The 18,958-nt window shown below is 41.2% G+C and overlaps 2 protein-coding genes across 4 annotated transcripts in view; one reads left to right on the top strand and one right to left on the bottom strand.

The window, feature by feature from the left end:
- Nucleotides 1-18,423, bottom strand: part of def8 (differentially expressed in FDCP 8 homolog) — a 29,554-nt gene extending 11,131 nt beyond the window's left edge. For 2 of the 3 annotated variants that reach the window (XM_047362966.1, XM_047362968.1), the window contains exons 1-4: nucleotides 18,266-18,423; nucleotides 5,630-5,752; nucleotides 3,578-3,672; nucleotides 1-150 (exon numbers count right to left, since the gene is read on the bottom strand). In XM_047362966.1, coding sequence (XP_047218922.1) covers nucleotides 1-150; nucleotides 3,578-3,672; nucleotides 5,630-5,738 — 354 coding nt within the window. In that variant the 5' untranslated portion in view covers nucleotides 5,739-5,752; nucleotides 18,266-18,423. Of the gene's footprint in view, nucleotides 151-3,577; nucleotides 3,673-5,629; nucleotides 5,753-10,899; nucleotides 10,993-18,265 lie in introns of all 3 variants that reach the window. The other variant, XM_047362967.1, reaches the window with a different exon arrangement.
- On the top strand, nucleotides 7,374-10,022 carry LOC124866918. Its single transcript, XM_047362970.1, has 2 exons — nucleotides 7,374-9,820; nucleotides 9,895-10,022. The coding sequence occupies exons 1-2, from the start codon at nucleotides 9,070-9,072 to the stop codon at nucleotides 9,912-9,914; spliced, it is 771 nt and encodes a 256-aa protein (XP_047218926.1). The 5' UTR covers nucleotides 7,374-9,069; the 3' UTR covers nucleotides 9,915-10,022.
- Nucleotides 18,424-18,958: the final 535 nt, after the last annotated feature.

The following is an 18,958-nucleotide window of genomic DNA, read 5'->3' as shown; positions in this document are numbered from 1 at the left end:
CTTGAGTTCCTGCAGTTTGAGTCGCAGATGGATCAGTTTCACCACGGTGTCCTTTTGTCTCTCCGAGTGCTCTGGCAGCTCCAAGATCAGCTTCTTACATTCTTCTATGGCCAGTTTCAGCTGTTCAATGTCTGAAGCCACAAAAGAACCCTGAAACAACAGAATTTTAATACAAAAAGAGATTCATTTAAGATGGAAGTGTTTCCACTTCAGAGCAGCTGAATCTCACCAGTAGTAGTTTGGGTTTAATGTCCTTTCAGCAACAGTGGCTGCATCATAGAAACAGGGTAGAATAAATAACAGATTATGTAAAACTATCAATTTCAATAAAAAGGCCAACTAAAATGTATACAAAATCACTGTCAAAAAACATGACAAATCTTAAATGTGTGGCGTGCATTTCATTCAGTTTCCCATCTTGTGGTCATCCTACATTACTGGGTTTTTTTGTCCATTCTTCTATACAAATTAGCAGAGTTTAGTTTAGTTGGATGGAGAGAAACCGCTATTTTTAAGCCTTGCCGTATATTCTCATTTAGATTTAGGTCAGGACTTTGACTGGGACACTCTAATACATGAATAGGCTTTGATCAAAACCATTATATTGTACCTTTCTGGCTGTACGTTTAGGGTAGCTGTCTTCTTCCAAGACTGCGCTGTATTTGGCTCCATCCATCTTCCAATCAACTACAACAAGTTTGTTTGTTACTTTTTACTCCACACACAGCGCTGTGCCTGTCTGACAGAAAATTCAATCTTTGGTCTCATCTAACCGGTATGCCAAGACATCTTTCTCCCACAAATTACTTTCTTCTTCCTGCTTTTCTCTAGAGGCCAGATTTGTGAAATGCTCCACTAATACAGGTCCTTCTCAAAATATTAGCATATTGTGATAAAGTTCATTATTTTCCATAATGTTATGATGAAAATTTAACATTCATATATTTTAGATTCATTGCACACTAACTGAAATATTTCAGGTCTTTTATTGTCTTAATACGGATGATTTTGGCATACAGCTCATGAAAACCCAAAATTCCTATCTCACAAAATTAGCATATTTCATCCAACCAATAAAAGAAAAGTGTTTTTAATACAAAAAACGTCAACCTTCAAATAATCATGTACAGTTATGCACTCAATACTTGGTCGGGAATCCTTTTGCAGAAATGACTGCTTCAATGCGGCGTGGCATGGAGGCAATCAGCCTGTGGCACTGCTGAGGTCTTATGGAGGCCCAGGATGCTTCGATAGCGGCCTTTAGCTCATCCAGAGTGTTGGGTCTTGAGTCTCTCAACGTTCTCTTCACAATATCCCACAGATTCTCTATGGGTTTCAGGTCAGGAGAGTTGGCAGGCCAATTGAGCACAGTGATACCATGGTCAGTAAACCATTTACCAGTGGTTTTGGCACTGTGAGCAGGTGCCAGGTCGTGCTGAAAAATGAAATCTTCATCTCCATAAAGCTTTTCAGCAGATGGAAGCATGAAGTGCTCCAAAATCTCCTGATAGCTAGCTGCATTGACCCTGCCCTTGATAAAACACAGTGGACCAACACCAGCAGCTGACACGGCACCCCAGACCATCACTGACTGTGGGTACTTGACACTGGACTTCTGGCATTTTGGCATTTCCTTCTCCCCAGTCTTCCTACAGACTCTGGCACCTTGATTTCCGAATGACATGCAGAATTTGCTTTCATCCGAAAAAAGTACTTTGGACCACTGAGCAACAGTCCAGTGCTGCTTCTCTGTAGCCCAGGTCAGGCGCTTCTGCCGCTGTTTCTGGTTCAAAAGTGGCTTGACCTGGGGAATGCGGCACCTGTAGCCCATTTCCTGCACACGCCTGTGCACAGTGGCTCTGGATGTTTCTACTCCAGACTCAGTCCACTGCTTCCGCAGGTCCCCCAAGGTCTGGAATCGGCCCTTCTCCACAATCTTCCTCAGGGTCCGGTCACCTCTTCTCGTTGTGCAGCGTTTTCTGCCACACTTTTTCCTTCCTACAGACTTCCCACTGAGGTGCCTTGATACAGCACTCTGGGAACAGCCTATTCATTCAGAAATGTCTTTCTGTGTCTTACCCTCTTGCTTGAGGGTGTCAATAGTGGCCTTCTGGACAGCAGTCAGGTCGGCAGTCTTACCCATGATTGGGGTTTTGAGTGATGAACCAGGCTGGGAGTTTTAAAGGCCTCAGGAATCTTTTGCAGGTGTTTAGAGTTAACTCGTTGATTCAGATGATTAGGTTCATAGCTCGTTTAGAGACCCTTTTAATGATATGCTAATTTTGTGAGATAGGAATTTTGGGTTTTCATGAGCTGTATGCCAAAATCATCCGTATTAAGACAATAAAAGACCTGAAATATTTCAGTTAGTGTGCAATGAATCTAAAATATATGAATGTTAAATTTTCATCATGACATTATGGAAAATAATTAACTTCATCACAATATGCTAATATTTTGAGAAGGACCTGTAGTTATCCTGTCAACAGAGTCTCCCACCTGAGCTGTGGATCTTTGTAGATCCTCCAGAGTTACCATGGGTCTCTTGGCATCTCTTATGCTCTCCTCCTCCAGCCTGTCAGTTTAGGTGAGCACCCATGTGTTGGTATGCAGTGACATGTTCAAAGCTTAGGGTACCGTTTTATACCTAAACCCTCTCTAACCTTCTCCACCCTTTGACCTACCCCTACCCCTGACCTCTCTGCTGTGTGTTTGGTTCACATGATGCATTTTGTTGTTTAATAAACCTTTGAGACATTTACAGAACAGCTGGATTTATACTGAGATTAAATTACATACAGGTAGATCTTATTTACCAATTAGGTGATTTCTGAAGGCAGCTGGTTAAACTGGATTTTAATTGGAGGCATTAAAGTGAAGGAAACGGAATATAAATGAACACACACTGGTGATATTATCATGTTTTTTACATAAGATTCCCTGATTAAATATGTGATATAAAAACAGGATTGTGTTATTTGGTAATGTTAAAAGCCTGCCCTGGAGAAACTTTATAATAAAATTGTTACCTTGTATTTAAACAGAACAACAAAGAAACATTTGCTCTTCACCTTTTAATAAATAAACATGGGAATTATCTATAAGGCACTTGTTTAGAATATTTGATCGTGTAAGGTTTTAAAAGAAAAGCATGGTCTATTAACAGGGCAAATTCTCCAATTTATAATCATTAAACTCATCCCATTATTTGACCAGTTTTCCATATTGTTAGCCTTTTAGCATAATTGCCCAAGTCATGTGACTTAGGCAATGTTGTAAACATCGCCACAAAATAACACTTTTACTCTGATATTTCTAAAGCTCCAGTTTCTCTCAACTACAGAGAAATCATGGGATAAGTGGTTCCTGAGAAATGTCAGTGCTTGGAGACGCTTTTTTAAATCTGTGCCAATGAAAGAGTCCTGCAGTTTGATCCTTTCAAAGTGCTTAGGTGATAAGAAAAGCCCAGCTTCAACTATAAAAACAGAACAGAGTCCTGGAAAGCAAAAACTGCACTAATCCTGGCCTGTTTCCAAATGCTGCTTTTAACTGGTACAGAAAACCATTTTAAACTTACCACAGGTCTGGAGAAATGGTCCTCAGCTAGGCCAAGGTCCATGGTACGATCAGAACTGTGGGTTTTGGTCCCGGAAAACAGTTCAGATCTTGCTTCTAAGAATAGAGAAACGTGACTTTAGGTTCTTCCTCTAAGCACACTTCTGTGAAGTGTCCTCAGTTCTTCGTACCATTTCCACACACATAAAAATCAGAGAGGAGAGGAATAGTCTAGTAATATGTCTAGTAATATGTAACTACGCTGCTAAAAAGGACATGTGATTACTGTCATATAAAGATGAAGATCAGCAGGTTAAATGTACTTTGAAGTGTAATTCATTCTGCTAATGGTATGTTTATCTTTACATCCACCTTCTTTTAATAGTTGATATTATTTAGATTAAAACTATTTTCTCTTTTTCCCACAAATTCTGCAACTATCGTCTATTTTTCTGAAAAAGCATTATCGGTGCAACTATTTGATTGTAACTATGCTGTAAGTTATGATTATGTAGCTTTCTGCTGCATCACTGAAACTAAAAATGTGATGCCGTGGTGTTATTTCAGGAGTCAGAGGCATGTTTTAACACAAAAAAGTCACAAAATGAGAAAAAGAAATCGTGATCAGGTAGCTAACAACCTGATCAACATTCACGATTTATTCTAAAAAACAAAAAAAACAAAAAAAAATCATTTTGAAATCCTTACAGTCATTAAATATTTGTTGGTATTTATTATAAGAAAATCATAAGACCGCATCAAAAATATAAGAGGAAAAAGAATGCAACTTTTTAAAACCTGTGTTAAATCAATATCAAAACATACCGGTTAGTCCTAATAGAATAAACTTCAATCTAAGACGCAGAAGTCTAATAATCTGAATTCAGAACGATACAGAAAGATAAAAAAAAAAAAACAGTTAACACATTTTTTTGTAAAGATAATCCATGTCAACATTGATCTTCTTTGTTTGCCCTTAAACTGAAAAAGTGCAGACAGATTTTTGTTTTTACCTGCGTATACATCAGGACAAAACATCTTCAGCGTAGGAGATGAACAAATTACAGCATAAGAATTAGAGCAGATAAAGTCTCTGAGAAGCTTTTTTTAATAAAAATTGTCACAGATTCCCAAAACCTACAATAAAGGAAGTGCTATTGATTTCCTGTTCAGACTTTTGTTTCTCTTTTGCTGTGTTTTAGCTATTACATTTTCCTACTTCCTGTTTTACAAGCTTGGAGTTGGTCACAAGAGTCAATTATGCATTTTTTGTGTCAGACATTAAACCGGTTTCATTGTGATGAACTATTCTGTAAAAGTAGATTTTAAGAGAAATGCCCTACACCATATGTAAGGAAACTACATCCCATTAGCCATTAAGTGACATCAAGGAACAACAGATAAAGGAAAAGCCCCAGAAAACAGAATTCAAAAAATATATATATTTTTTTTAAAATCAGAAGTAAACAAAACAGAAATGTAAAAACTATTTTATTTAATAATGTAAATCTAAAATGTAATTACTTGGACACCAAAAAAAGAGAATATTTTTGGTAAAAACCAATGACAGGCATTCACAGGGAGGAACCTCATACCAACTGTGAGGCACAGAGTTGCAAGTGTCATGGTTTGGGTTATGCTTTGCTGCAGCAAGTCCTGGTCCAAGTCAAAGCCCAGAACTTGATCTCATTGAGATGCTGAGCAAGAAACCCCCCTGAACATCTCAGCTGAAAGTGAGGAGTGGGGCAAACTTTCCTCAGATCGATGGCAGAGATTGGTAGAAGCATCTCGCTGAAGTTTTGCCAAATGGGGTAACACTACCAATTAGGGGGTAGGGTGGCCTTACTTTTTACTCAGTTACAATACATATTATCTTTACATCTTTTGAGTAAAACTTTTGGTGTTTGATTGTAATTAAATCACTTTCTTTTCTAGACTAGACAACAATATGTGAACGCCTCTCATTATATTTTTCCCACATGATTATTATTATTTTGTTTATACTTGTGCTTTTCTTACACTTTAGAAAAAATAGCAATTTCACATAGCTGAGATTAACAATGATGATATTTACCATGTTGATGGGTTGCCTTCCCTCCTTCAGGATCATCTTCCTCCTCTCCACGATCAAATGGATTGAGGCGAGTTTGGCGGAAGTGTGCAAGTCTCTCATCATACTCCATTTTATTGGCTACATCTAAGGAGGACATAAGACATCAATATCACACACAGGTGGTGAAAGTCACTTCTCTTGTTCTTTATAGTTAAAGTTAGTGGGTTTTTTAATGGAAACTAGCTAGCTAATGTGTTCACTTGGTACACTGGTAAACGGATTCCCATTCAGATCCCATAAACTGCGCTACTCTTAAGATCCAAGGGTTAAGAGCCTCGACATCGGCGAGCGCCTGGTGGCCAGGTTACTCCTCGAGGGACCCAGCCGGGCCAAGCCTGAACGAGACACGCGAGACCATCCCCCAGTGCAAAGGGGATCAGGCAGTGGAGGAAGGTGGAGACCTCGATGACCCAATCTACAGGTGCTGAAACTGGCTCTAGAGACATGGAATGTCACTTCACTGGGCGGAAGGAGTCTGAGCTTGTGTGGGAGGTCGACGGATATCTGCTAGAAATAGTCAGGCTCAACCCCACACAAGGTGTGGGCTCTGAAACCCAGGTCCTCAAGAGAGGTTGAACTCTCTTCTACTTTGGATTGGCCGCAGGGAGAGGGATGGGTTTGCTTGTCGCCCCCTAGCTCAGCCATCTCGTGTTGGGGTTTACCCCGATGGATGAGAGGGTCGCATCCCAGTGCGTTTGGGTCGGAGACAAGTCTTTGACTGTAGTTTCGGCCTAGTTTCTGGCAAACCGTCCGACACCTCAGGAGAGGGAAGCAGTGCTTCGCCAACACTGCTTACAGTGGGGGTGGGGAGCTCCTGACTTCTATTGGGGACGTTATCGGGCGGTGGAAAGACTACTTCAAAGATCTCCTCAATCCTGCCGTCACGCCTTCCCTGGTGAAAGCAGAGGCTGGGTACTCAGAGTTAGACTCTTTCATCACCCAGGCTGAAGTCACAGAGGTGGTTAAAAGCTCCACGGTGACAAGGCTTCGGATGTGAATGAGATCCGCCCTGAGTAACTCAAGTCTCTGGATGTTGTGGGGCTGTCATGGTTGACACATTGTGGTGCCCTTTGTCATTGGTCCTGTTCATAACTTTTATGGACAGGATTTTTAGGCAAAGCCAAGGGGCGGAGAGGGTCTGGTTTGGGGACCAGTGGTTTTCGTCTCTTCTTTTTGCAGATGACATAGTCCTGCTAGCTGCCTCTAGCCAAGACCTACAGCATGCGCTGGGGCGGTTCGCAGCCGAGTGTGAAGCAGCTGGGATGAGGATCAGTTCCTCCAAGTCCGAGGCCATGTTCTCAATCGGAAAAGGGTGGCTTGTTCTCTTTAGGTTGGAGGGGAGTTCCTGCCTCAAATGGAGGAGTTCAACTATCTTGGGATCTTGTTCACGAATGAGGGAAGAATGGAGGGGGAGATCGACAGACAGATCGGTGTGGCTGCTGCAGAAAGGAGGACGCACTGTTGGTCAGTTGTGGTGAAGAGAGAGCTGAACCTATATGAATGAACTTTGGGTCATGACCAAAAGAACCAGATCCTGGATACAAGTGGCTCCGCGGGGTGGCCGGGCACTCCCTTAAAGACAGGGTCAGGACCTCGGCCATCCAGGAGGAGCTCGGAGTGAAGCCGCTGCTCCTCCACATCAAGAGGAGTCAGTTGAGGTGGCTCAGGCATTTGTATAGGATGCCTCCTGGATGCCTCCCTCGGGAGGTGTTCCAGGCACGTCCCACCGGGTGGAGGCCCAGGGGACAGCCCATGACACGCTGAAGGGACTATGTCTCTCGGCTGGCCTGGGAACATCTTGGGATTCCCCTGAAGGAGCTGGTGGAGGTGTCTGGGGAGAGGGAAGTCTGGGCGTCTCTAATGAATCTGATCCCGCGACCCAGTCCCAGATGATGCGGAACATAACGAGTACGAGTGTTAAGAGCAACAATAAAACCATAATAAGAAGGGTTTAATAGAAACCCAACAACCTATGTATCTCATATGAAAGTGAAGTACAACATTTGCTTTGCTCCATTAGAAATCATGATATCAGTCAATACCTAATTAGGGAGCTAAGATAATACTTGCCCATACTCTTACTAAAAGAATCATCAGTTTATTTTTGTCAAACTCACTGATAATCTCCTTTAAACATACTATCCAGCTATGTCTTTCCAATTCACTAACAGGTGTACAACGATGATAAAAACACAGCTAGGTAATGAAGTATGGTTTTAATCAGAAGGATGTCACAAAATGTTAGGTTTTAAAAAGTTCACAGAAAAAAAAAAATGCAAATTCTCTAGTGTGTATTTGGGTGGATGCCATCAAAAGAAGTACAAGGATTGATCTGATCGACTGGTATTTAATTTGACAGATTTTTGCACTGAGGTCAGAAGCATTCAAGTAGAACAGGGTTCAACCTTCACATGTTTAAAATGAACTTTGACCTCAATGACCTCCATTGCTGAGGTATGTCTGCATGCTGATCATTTGCGACGGACATAGCAGGCAGGGACGTGCACAGATAGACATGAGGTGGTGTGTGATGGCCACACCTGCAGCCACACAGTTGGTAACCCCACACACAAACACTTTTTCATTTTGAGTTTTCATATACACATTCACTGCAGGAAAAATACATGGGTTTCTGTTTATATTTTCATTTGACAATATTGAAATACATTAGTTCTAATTGTAGCACGCACATTTGGTTAACTTTTGTATATTTAATTTTGTCAAATATTTAACATTTTCTGTGTTTTCTTTACTGGTGCTGTGGGGGAGTACCTTGAACAGAAGCATTGGACTCTGGCTGGCACACTCAAATTCCAGATTGACTGATTGGGTGATACCATCTGGAGTTCCACCATGGGGGAAGACCATGGAGTCTTTATTCTAATTTTTGCATGTTCTCTTTGTTTTTGTGATTTGCTTATTTTGTTTAGTTATTAGTCATTCAAGTACATTTTTAAGCTAATTGTGTTTAGTTATTTTTGCCAGTTAAATTTCTGTATATGTTTTCCTTCCCTTTTCTTCAGTGTGTTAGTCTGGTCTGATCAGCCAGTATTTAGGTCCCCTTTGTTTGTTGTGTAGGAGGTCAGTTTGTTTGTTTGAGCAGTTAGTTTGAGGTTTTGTTATGTTTAACCCTGATTTTTTTGTCTTGAGTTTAGCTTCTTTATTGGACCTCTTTTAAGGGCACTGTAACAGTTATTTGAATTTTGTTAGTTTGGGGAAATAAAACCCATGTTCTTTGAAAGTTATTACTGTGTCCTCATGCTTGACCGGCTTGGTCCCTCACACATGGTGTCAGGAGTGGGATTTGCCAGTTGAGGACACAGTTTTTTTTGTTTTTGGCAGTTTTCGTAAGCCCAGTTTTTTTTTTTTTTTTGACTCTCCATGTTTTTCTCTTTTTGACCATGCACCGTGGAGCCAGGAAAAACAAACCAGAGACCCAACTAACAGAGGAACCATGTGCTGGAGAAGAGGAAATGGAGGCTGGAGCTTCGACAATGGCAGCAGACACTGGGGGTGAAGATGATAAAGAACCAACACTGAGAGACCTGACTGGGATTTTGCAGGCGTTCATGGGCCAGCAGGAGGCACGGGAGGTAAAATTAAACCAAGAATGTGAGATACAGGGACAGCGGTTTAAAGCCTTAAAACATCAGTTTCAGCTACTACAAATGGAAGTGCAGGCCCGCACATCTCCACTCCCTGAACCCTCTTCAACTAATCCAGAAACACGGGAGGATGACTATGAAGTTGTTCAGCGGGCCCAGGTTATATCTGCACCAGTCAATATATCTTCAGGTCAGTCGCAATTTTCTCTTGAGCCAAAGTTGCAGAAATTGACAAGTGAAGATGATATTGAACATTTCCTTGTGACATTTGAAAGAATTGCAGCTGCCTGTAGATGGCCAAAAGCAGACTGGGTTTTTCGGCTTATTCCTCTCCTTACGGGTAAGGCAAGAAGTGCCTATGTTCATATGGATGTTGATGAGACACTAAATTATGATAATGTGAAAACAGCAATTTTGAAGAAGTACGACATTAATCCAGAGACCTATAGACAAAGGTTTTGTTCCCTGTATGTTTATCCTGATGAGAGCCCCAAAGAGCTGTATGTGAGGCTAAAGGAGTTGTTTGGGAAATGGATTCTACCCAGAGGTAAAACAGTGGAAGAAGTTGGTGAAATATTAATCCTGGAACAGTATTTAAAAATGTTGTCCCCTGAGCTCCAGGTGTGGATAAAAGAGCATGATCCGAAATCAGCTGCAGAAGCCTCCACCTTTGCTGATGTGTTTGTGGCTGCTCGAAGGAAGGGCCAGACATGGAGTAACACTTCCTTTAAAGACAAGGACACCTGCAGGCCAGCTCCATCTCGGCATCAACAGGGTTCAGCAACAGGTGTGAGTAAAATCTCTGCCAGAAATGAACTGCCTGCAAATATTCATAATAAATTTAATAAAAGAATTCCAGTTTGTTACCTTTGTGTGCTGGAAGGGCACATCAAACCTATGTGTCCACAAAACCCTTTAAAACTGACCCAGATGTGCTTTGTGCCATGCCAAGACTCAGATGTAAAACAAGAAAAGGGATTTCCAATGAGAATGACCACAGTAAAAATCAATGGGAGAAGACATAAAGCCTTGATAGATACTGGCAGTACTCAGACCTTGGTTCACAGACTACTTGTACCAAGTAGCATGTGTACTTATGAGACCATCCCAATCTGTTGTGTGCATGGTGATGAGAAGCCTTACCCTACAGCTGACATATTTATTGAAGTACAAGGACAACCGTATTTATTGAATGTAGGTGTGGCTGATAATCTGCCATTCCCAGTAGTTTTGGGTGAAGACCTGCCAGTGCTCTATGATTTGTTAAAACCAGCAAAAGACTGTAATGTGGCTATTACGAGGACCAAAGCTAAAGAAGTGAATGAGCATCTTCCAACTTTGAGTACCTTACCTTTCTTTGATGCTGACTTAGAAACTAAACCCGGGAGATCTAAGAAATCAAGAAGTCAAAGAAAGCAAGAGAAGTTTAGAGGTACTGTTGTAAAGTTGCCAGATGAGGCTACCCTTGATGAACCATTGGGATTTCAAATGCCAATAAACATCATTCAAGTGCAACAAAATGACCCAGTGCTGTCAGCCATTTTTTTGAGAGCTAAGCAGAAGGATTCAGAGGGTGAGCTTGGCAACAACAAAGAGGGGTATTTTTTACAGAACGGCATACTTTACCATCGGTGTGCTCAGGCTAAGTGGCTAGTGGTCCCTCAAGAGGCCCGAGATGTTGTACTTAATCTGGGCCACTCCATTCCCTGGGCTGGCCACCTAGGGAAACACAAGACCACTAGACGTATTAAGCGTTACTTCCAATGGCCTGGCCTACGTTCAGAGGTTGCAAAATTCTGCAAGAGCTGCCCCCAGTGTCAGAAGACATCAATTAAAAGCCCCTCCAGAGTTCCACTTCAGCCTATGCCTGTTATAGGCACACCATTTGAACGTCTCGGAATGGACATTGTTGGACCCCTGGAAAAAAGCCACACAGGGTATCGGTATACAGGTCCTTCTCAAAATATTAGCATATTGTGATAAAGTTCATTATTTTCCATAATGTCATGATAAAAATTTAACATTCATATATTTTAGATTCATTGCACACTAACTGAAATATTTCAGGTCTTTTATTGTCTTAATACGGATGATTTTGGCATACAGCTCATGAAAACCCAAAATTCCTATCTCACAAAATTAGCATATTTCATCCGACCAATAAAAGAAAAGTGTTTTTAATACAAAAAATGTCAACCTTCAAAAATCATGTACAGTTATGCACTCAATACTTGGTCGGGAATCCTTTGGCAGAAATGACTGCTTCAATGCGGCGTGGCATGGAGGCAATCAGCCTGTGGCACTGCTGAGGTCTTATGGAGGCCCAGGATGCTTCGATAGCGGCCTTTAGCTCATCCAGAGTGTTGGGTCTTGAGTCTCTCAACGTTCTCTTCACAATATCCCACAGATTCTCTATGGAGTTCAGGTCAGGAGAGTTGGCAGGCCAATTGAGCACAGTGAAACCATGGTCAGTAAACCATTTACCAGTGGTTTTGGCACTGTGAGCAGGTGCCAGGTCGTGCTGAAAAATGAAATCTTCATCTCCATAAAGCTTTTCAGCAGATGGAAGCATGAAGTGCTCCAAAATCTCCTGATAGCTAGCTGCATTGACCCTGCTCTTGATAAAACACAGTGGACCAACACCAGCAGCTGACACGGCACCCCAGACCATCACTGACTGTGGGTACTTGACACTGGACCTCTGGCATTTTGGCATTTCCTTCTCCCCAGTGTTCCTCCAGACTCTGGCACCTTGATTTCCGAATTACATGCAGAATTTGCTTTCATCCGAAAAAAGTACTTTGGACCACTGAGCAACAGTCCAGTGCTGCTTCTCTGTAGCCCAGGTCAGGCGCTTCTGCTGCTGTTTCTGGTTCAAAAGTGGCTTGACCTGGGGAATGCGGCACCGGTAGCCCATTTCCTGCACACGCCTGTGCACGGTGGCTCTGGATGTTTCTACTCCAGACTCAGTCCACTGCTTCCGCAGGTCCCCCAAGGTCTGGAATCGGCCCTTCTCCACAATCTTCCTCAGGGTCCGGTCACCTCTTCTCGTTGTGCAGCGTTTTCTGCCACACTTTTTCCTTCCCACAGACTTCCCACTGAGGTGCCTTGATACAACACTCTGGGAACAGCCTATTTGTTCAGAAATTTCTTTCTGTGTCTTACCCTCTTGCTCGAGGGTGTCAATAGTGGCCTTCTGGACAGCAGTCAGGTCGGCAGTCTTACCCATGATTGGGGTTTTGAGTGATGAACCAGGCTGGGAGTTTTAAAGGCCTCAGGAATCTTTTGCAGGTGTTTAGAGTTAACTCGTTGATTCAGATGATTAGGTTCATAGCTTGTTTAGAGACCCTTTTAATGATAAGCTAATTTTGTGAGATAGGAATTTTGGGTTTTCATGAGCTGTATGCCAAAATCATCCGTATTAAGACAATGAAAGACCTGAAATATTTCAGTTAGTGTGCAATGAATCTAAAATATATGAATGTTAAATTTTTATCATGACATTATGGAAAATAATTAACTTTATCACAATATGCTAATATTTTGAGAAGGACCTGTATGTTGGTAGTCACAGATTATGCAACTAAATACCCTGAAGTTTTTCCATTGAAAACCATAAAGGCAAAAGCTGTAGCCTTCTCTTTAATACAGTTATTTTCAAGAGTGGGGTTTCCACGTGAAATTCTCACAGATCAAGAAACTAATTTTATGTCTGTTTTATTGAAACAGGTATATAAACTATTGGGGATTAGAAGTGTGAGGACCACCCCATACCATCCCCAAACAGATGGGTTAACAGAGTGGTTTAACCAGACCCTGAAACAAATGCTTCGTAAGTTTGTGGATGAAACAGGCTCTGACTGGGATCAGTGGTTGCCCTACCTCCTTTTTGCTTATAGGGAAGTTCCCCAGGCCTCCACTGGGTTCTCACCTTTTGAACTCCTATATGGTTATGAGGTCAGGGGCCCTCTTACCCTGTTAAAGGAGATGTGGGAAGGGACCCAAGAAGGAGAGAAGCCAGTTAATGTCATTTCCTATGTCCTACAGATGAGGGAGAAACTGAAAAAAATGAGTGCATTAGCTCAAACACATATGGCAGTTGCACAAATGTCCCAAAAAGCTTAGTATGATCGTTCAGCAAGGGAAAGAAGTTTTGAACCAGGTCAAAAGGTGCTGGTAACGTTGCCTACAAATGATAGTAAGCTTCTGGCAAAGTGGCAGGGTCCCTTTGAAGTGCAGAAGAAGTTAGGTCCAACAACCTACCAGGTTGCCACCCTGGGGCACCAACGATCTACCAGAGTGCTGCATGTAAATCTGCTTAAAGAGTGGGTCCCACGATCTGGGAAAGAAGCAGATGTCTTGTTCATCCGGCATGTGGAAGAGGATGAAGAAACTGATGAATACTTGCCATCACAGTCTGCTTCCAACGTGGATCTGAGCCACCTCACTGATGACCAATGCCATGTGGTAAAAACTCTCATAACTTCAGATGTATTCCAAGAATTTCCAGGTCGCACAAATTTGGTGGAACATAACATTGTCTTAAAAGAGAAGGCGCCAGTCAGACGCATGAGTTACAGGGTTCCTGAACGTCTTCAGGGAGCACTGAAGAAAGAAGTGGACCTCATGCTGTCCTTGGGAATTATTCGGCCCTCAAAAAGTGAGTGGTGCAATCCAGTTGTTCTAGTTCCCAAGAAAGATGGAACCATAAGGTTTTGTATTGATTTCAGGTATCTGAACTCTGTTTCAAAATTTGATTCATACCCTACACCACGAATGGATGAACTGATAGAGCGTCTGGGGAAAGCTAAATATTTATCCACCATTGACCTCTCTAAGGGTTATTGGCAGGTTGTTCTTGGTGAAGGCTCACAGGAGTTAACAACTTTCTGCACATCCTGGGGGCTGTTTGAGTTCACTGTTCTGCCATTTGGTCTACATGGAGCCCCTGCCACTTTTCAAAGACTGATGGATCAGGTACTGTATGGTCTTGCTAATTATGCCTGTGCATATCTTGATGACATTGTAATTTACAGTGGAACCTGGGAAGAACACCTGAAACATCTGAGGACGGTTTTGGACCGACTGAAGATGGCAGGTCTTACAATCAACCCAGCAAAGTGTTCCCTGGCCAAGACTGAGACACAGTATCTTGGTTTCACAGTTGGAGGTGGTGTTATAAAGCCACAAGTTGATAAAGTTAGAGCTATTGCATCTGCTCTGCTTCCACACACAAAAAAGCAGCTGAGATCCTTCCTTGGGATGGCGAGCTTCTACAATCGCTTTATTGCAAACTTTTCAGCTAGAGCAGCTGCCTTGACGGATTTGACAGGTTTGCGGTGCCCAAACCAGATTCAGTGGAGTCAAGAAGCAGTTGCAGCTTTTCGAGACATCCGGCAATCTCTGAGTAAAAATCCAGTTCTCCATAGCCCAGATTTTGAAAAGGATTTTGTATTGCAAACAGATGCTTCTGAAAGAGGTGTTGGAGCAGTACTTCTACAGGGCTCACTAGAGGACCAGCATCCCATAGCCTACATCAGTCGCAAGCTACTACCCCTAGAAGAGCGCTATGCCACAGTGGAGAAGGAAGCTTTGGCTATCAAATGGGCACTTGATTCCTTCAAATACTACCTTCTTGGGAGAGAGTTTATCTTGCAGACTGACCACAAGGCACTTCAATGGCTGAGCTGCATGAAAGACACAAATGGAAGAATCACGCGGTGGTACCTGGCTATGCAACCTTATCGGTTTAAGGTCCAGCACATCCTTGGGAAAGAGAATGTGACAGCTGACATTCTCTCTCGCTGTCCTAGTGGCAGTTTCAAAGAGGGGGGGTGTGTGATGGCCACACCTGCAGCCACACAGTCGGTAACCCCACACACAAACACTTTTTCATTTTGAGTTTTCATATACACATTCACTGCAGCAAAAATACATGGGTTTCTGTTTATATTTTTCATTTGACAATATTGAAATACATTAGTTCTAATTGTAGCACGCACATTTGGTTAACTTTTGTATATTTAATTTTGTCAAATATTTAACATTTTCTGTGTTTTCTTTACTGGTGCTGTGGGGGAGTACCTTGAACAGAAGCATTGGACTCTGGCTGGCACACTCAAATTCCAGATTGACTGATTGGGTGATACCATCTGGAGTTCCACCATGGGGGAAGACCATGGAGTCTTTATTCTAATTTTTGCATAAGTTCTCTTTGTTTTTGTGATTTGCTTATTTTGTTTAGTTATTAGTCATTCAAGTACATTTTTAAGCTAACTGTGTTTAGTTATTTTTGCCAGTTAAATTTCTGTATATGTTTTCCTTCCCTTTTCCTCAGTGTGTTAGTCTGGTCTGATCAGCCAGTATTTAGGTCCCCTTTGTTTGTTGTGTAGGAGGTCAGTTTGTTTGTTTGAGCAGTTAGTTTGAGGTTTTGTTATGTTTAACCCTGATTTTTTTGTCTTGAGTTTAGCTTCTTTATTGGACCTCTTTTAAGGCACTGTAACAGTTATTTGAATTTTGTTAGTTTGGGGAAATAAAACCCATGTTCTTTGAAAGTTATTACTGTGTCCTCATGCTTGACCAGCTTGGTCCCTCACATGGTGCCAGAGCACCTGCCCTTTTATCCTATGGACAAAAAGTGCCCTCCTTAAATTTTTTTTTTTTTTTTTTTGTATAGTGTGGGGCCCAAGATAACATTTCTGAATTTAAAGGTCTTTAATACCAGTGTCCCACGTTTTGAAATTTTGATCGACAACTACCTTCCCTCCCCCCTCGGCAACACACGTCCGTGTCCCGCCTCGTGTGTCTCTCAGCAGAGACAGGCTGCGTGCAAAGTGGAGAGGTGGACCTGAGCTGGTGCAGCACGTCCACGTCTTCTCTCCTCTCCTCCCCTCCGCCGTCAAATAGAGCCCTGCCCTGCAGACAGGCCGGCTAACCATCCAGGTAACAAACAAAACGAATATACTTGCTTCCTAAACTTCGGATTAAAAAATTTAAACTTCACTTGCCACCATTTTATATAAACAGAACAGGCCAATAAATGGCATAACTATACCCGCTGTCTTCTATGGCCGCCACCAGGAGGATGTCTACGATTAAACTCTTAAATTAGAAAAAATAAATAAATTCAAATCTATCTCATAGATGTACATATTACATTTGCTATAATGGTCCCTGATGACTTCTGTTTGACTCATGTTTTTTTTTTTTTATTGCAAATACGGCCAAATGAGCTGGTTAAAATTATTAAATGTGGGGCATCTAGGCTAAGTTATATTTTCTACTTCTGTGTGTGTAAAAATGATGATGTGAGCATAGTATTTTAATTTATAAATAGCAAACATCTTATCAGTTCTCAGGACTTGTAATCTCATTCATTTTTATTCTCTAAGAATAATTTCTGTCAAATCACGCTGGCTACATGCAGACGTATAGATGATTCTTCTTATGATCATATTCTCTGGTGTTGGTTTTATTTTGACTATAAAGATTTTATAACTCATTTTCTGGGTATAGTTGTTTTACACTGTAGAATGGTCACTGGTTACTCACATTTCTGAAGATAACTCATTTAGTGTGACCTACCTGGTAAATTTGACAGTGTAACCTGCTTTGCTACAACATAAGGTTATTTGGTGCAGAGGACATTTTGTGATAAAAGTACAGAATGATATAGTCAAGACAAACATGTTGTGCTCAGTGTGTAAAAAGAAAAAAAATGAAGGATAACGTAAGTTTCAATTTTGACTCAGGAAGTTCAGGTTGTGAATCAGTAATCAATCTATGATAATTTTGTTGCCTTATTAATTTAAAGAATTTTGTAAAATGCATTCTTGTTTTGTGTTTTTTTTTTTCCTGGGTGGTAATTTCCCTACATCCCACAGCACAGTTTGTTTTGTGGTGCTTAGAAATACATATAAATTATGTGCATGCTGTGCCTGTAATAAATCTCACACTACAAAGGCAACCAACAACTTCATGTGCCGCACAAGGTGCCCTTTTTTTCCCCCTTGAGCACCCGCCCCCCAAAATGTCTGTGCACGCCACTGGTAGCAGGTCATGCAGGTGTTCTGTGGGAAGCCTTGTTGCGACTGGAATTTCATCTTAATGGATCGCATTGATTATTTCATATGTAGTTGGGCTTGAAATGATCGCTTGCAATCTTTGATAATAAAATCTGGCCATTATCTCTGCCCCAGTCCTCTTCACAGACTGCATCAGCGTGTTTTATTGTGTTCAAATTTTTCTGAAAGCCACTCCTTGTTCTCAGATTTGCTGCAATCGTACCTAATATAAGTGAACACCTTCGAAGGGGGATTTTGATTAAAAACATGCATACAAATGGCCGTAGTCAAAATAGCTCTGATCAGTTGCCTTGCGTGATGTCATCAGATACATGAAAGCATATTTTTTAAGGGGTGGATTCTATTTTTAATAAACGTGGAATAACAACAAAATAGAAAAACAAATAAAGAACTGTCCATGGTATGTTGTTCTAAAGGTGACAGTCTAAAGTGAGAATGATTGAGGTTACAGAGCACTGTGACTAGTAGCTTTAAAAATCATTTAACCCTACTACCCCTGTGTCCTAACACAAGGTATCTGTTAGAATATATATTAACGACGCCTGTCATAGAAATACCTAATTCGTATATGTTTTCTGTTTATCTATTTTCATAATCTAAGAAAAAGACACGAGTTCAGCCAATTAAACGCTGCAGAGTTAAAAGCTGGCAGACGCTGAGCAGAAGATTCATCTCCTCATAACTAATCATGACTGGTCTCCTAAAGCAATACTACACCCATTACTGACTAAAATTACCAGGAATATGATACACAACAGATTTCAGCCATGATACCAGCAGCAAAGAGCAGATAAACACCACCCTGGCTAACGCTAGCGAGCTAAGCAGCTTCAGAAAGCAGTCTTTTCTTCTGTGGTTGTGATGCTAATGCTAACACATTCAAAGAGGGAGTCTGTATGGAAACTTACCCCGTTCTTCACCGTGTTGTCATCAGGCAACAATGAGCTATTAAACGTGTTTTTGCAGCGACTAAAATTGTTAACATGAGCAGCTGTCCGAGTGTTGTTTTGCCCCTGTCATCAGCAACAACACAAGGCGAAAAAAAAGTATCATGTTGTCTTCGTTACAACAGCTGGTTCCGGTTAATTTTCTTCAAAATAAAATCATTTACTGAGCACCTGTGCACGTTTGACGTAGGATCGCTAAGAAAAAAATAAAGATTAAGATAAAACTTTAACAGCATTTGCATCTTATTTTTGTCTCTTGGATTTATTTTGATTACAGTACTGTACCTAATAACAAAGTGGTGTTTTACGCTTTTATTTTTTTATTTTTTCAACATCCTGAGCTAATCTTCCCAACGAAAAAATTGAAATCTGAGCCATTTCTTCCTAATTTCCTCACTTTATGCATATTTTTTTGAATTAGGCAAAAATGCCTGCTGAATTTAATTTGAAATTGAATTGAGAATTAGGATGGGACCACTGTATATATACATTTTTGGAATAGAATAGAATAATTCTAATTAAGTTGGTATTTACTAGTGTTCAAACACATTCAGAGAATAGCTGTGGGTTTTTCGTACATTTTACCAGCCAATAAAATGTAAAAAAATAAATACATTAATATAAACCTTTGGATGTATTTGAGTTCCACCTCAA

Source organism: Girardinichthys multiradiatus, chromosome 4 (assembly GCF_021462225.1).
Source record: "Girardinichthys multiradiatus isolate DD_20200921_A chromosome 4, DD_fGirMul_XY1, whole genome shotgun sequence".
Taxonomy (NCBI): Eukaryota; Metazoa; Chordata; class Actinopteri; order Cyprinodontiformes; family Goodeidae; genus Girardinichthys; species Girardinichthys multiradiatus.
This window is presented reverse-complemented; position numbering and strand designations above follow the sequence as displayed.

What these genes read in the sequence shown, in the direction of transcription:
- LOC124866918 (XM_047362970.1), top strand. Translation starts at nt 9,070, where the DNA reads ATGCACCGTGGAGCCAGGAAAAACAAACCAGAGACCCAACTAACAGAG. An exon ending in GAAATGGATTCTACCCAGAG is followed by an intron (nt 9,821 to 9,894) that starts GTAAAACAGTGG and finishes CCTGAGCTCCAG; the next exon opens with GTGTGGATAAAAGAGCATGA.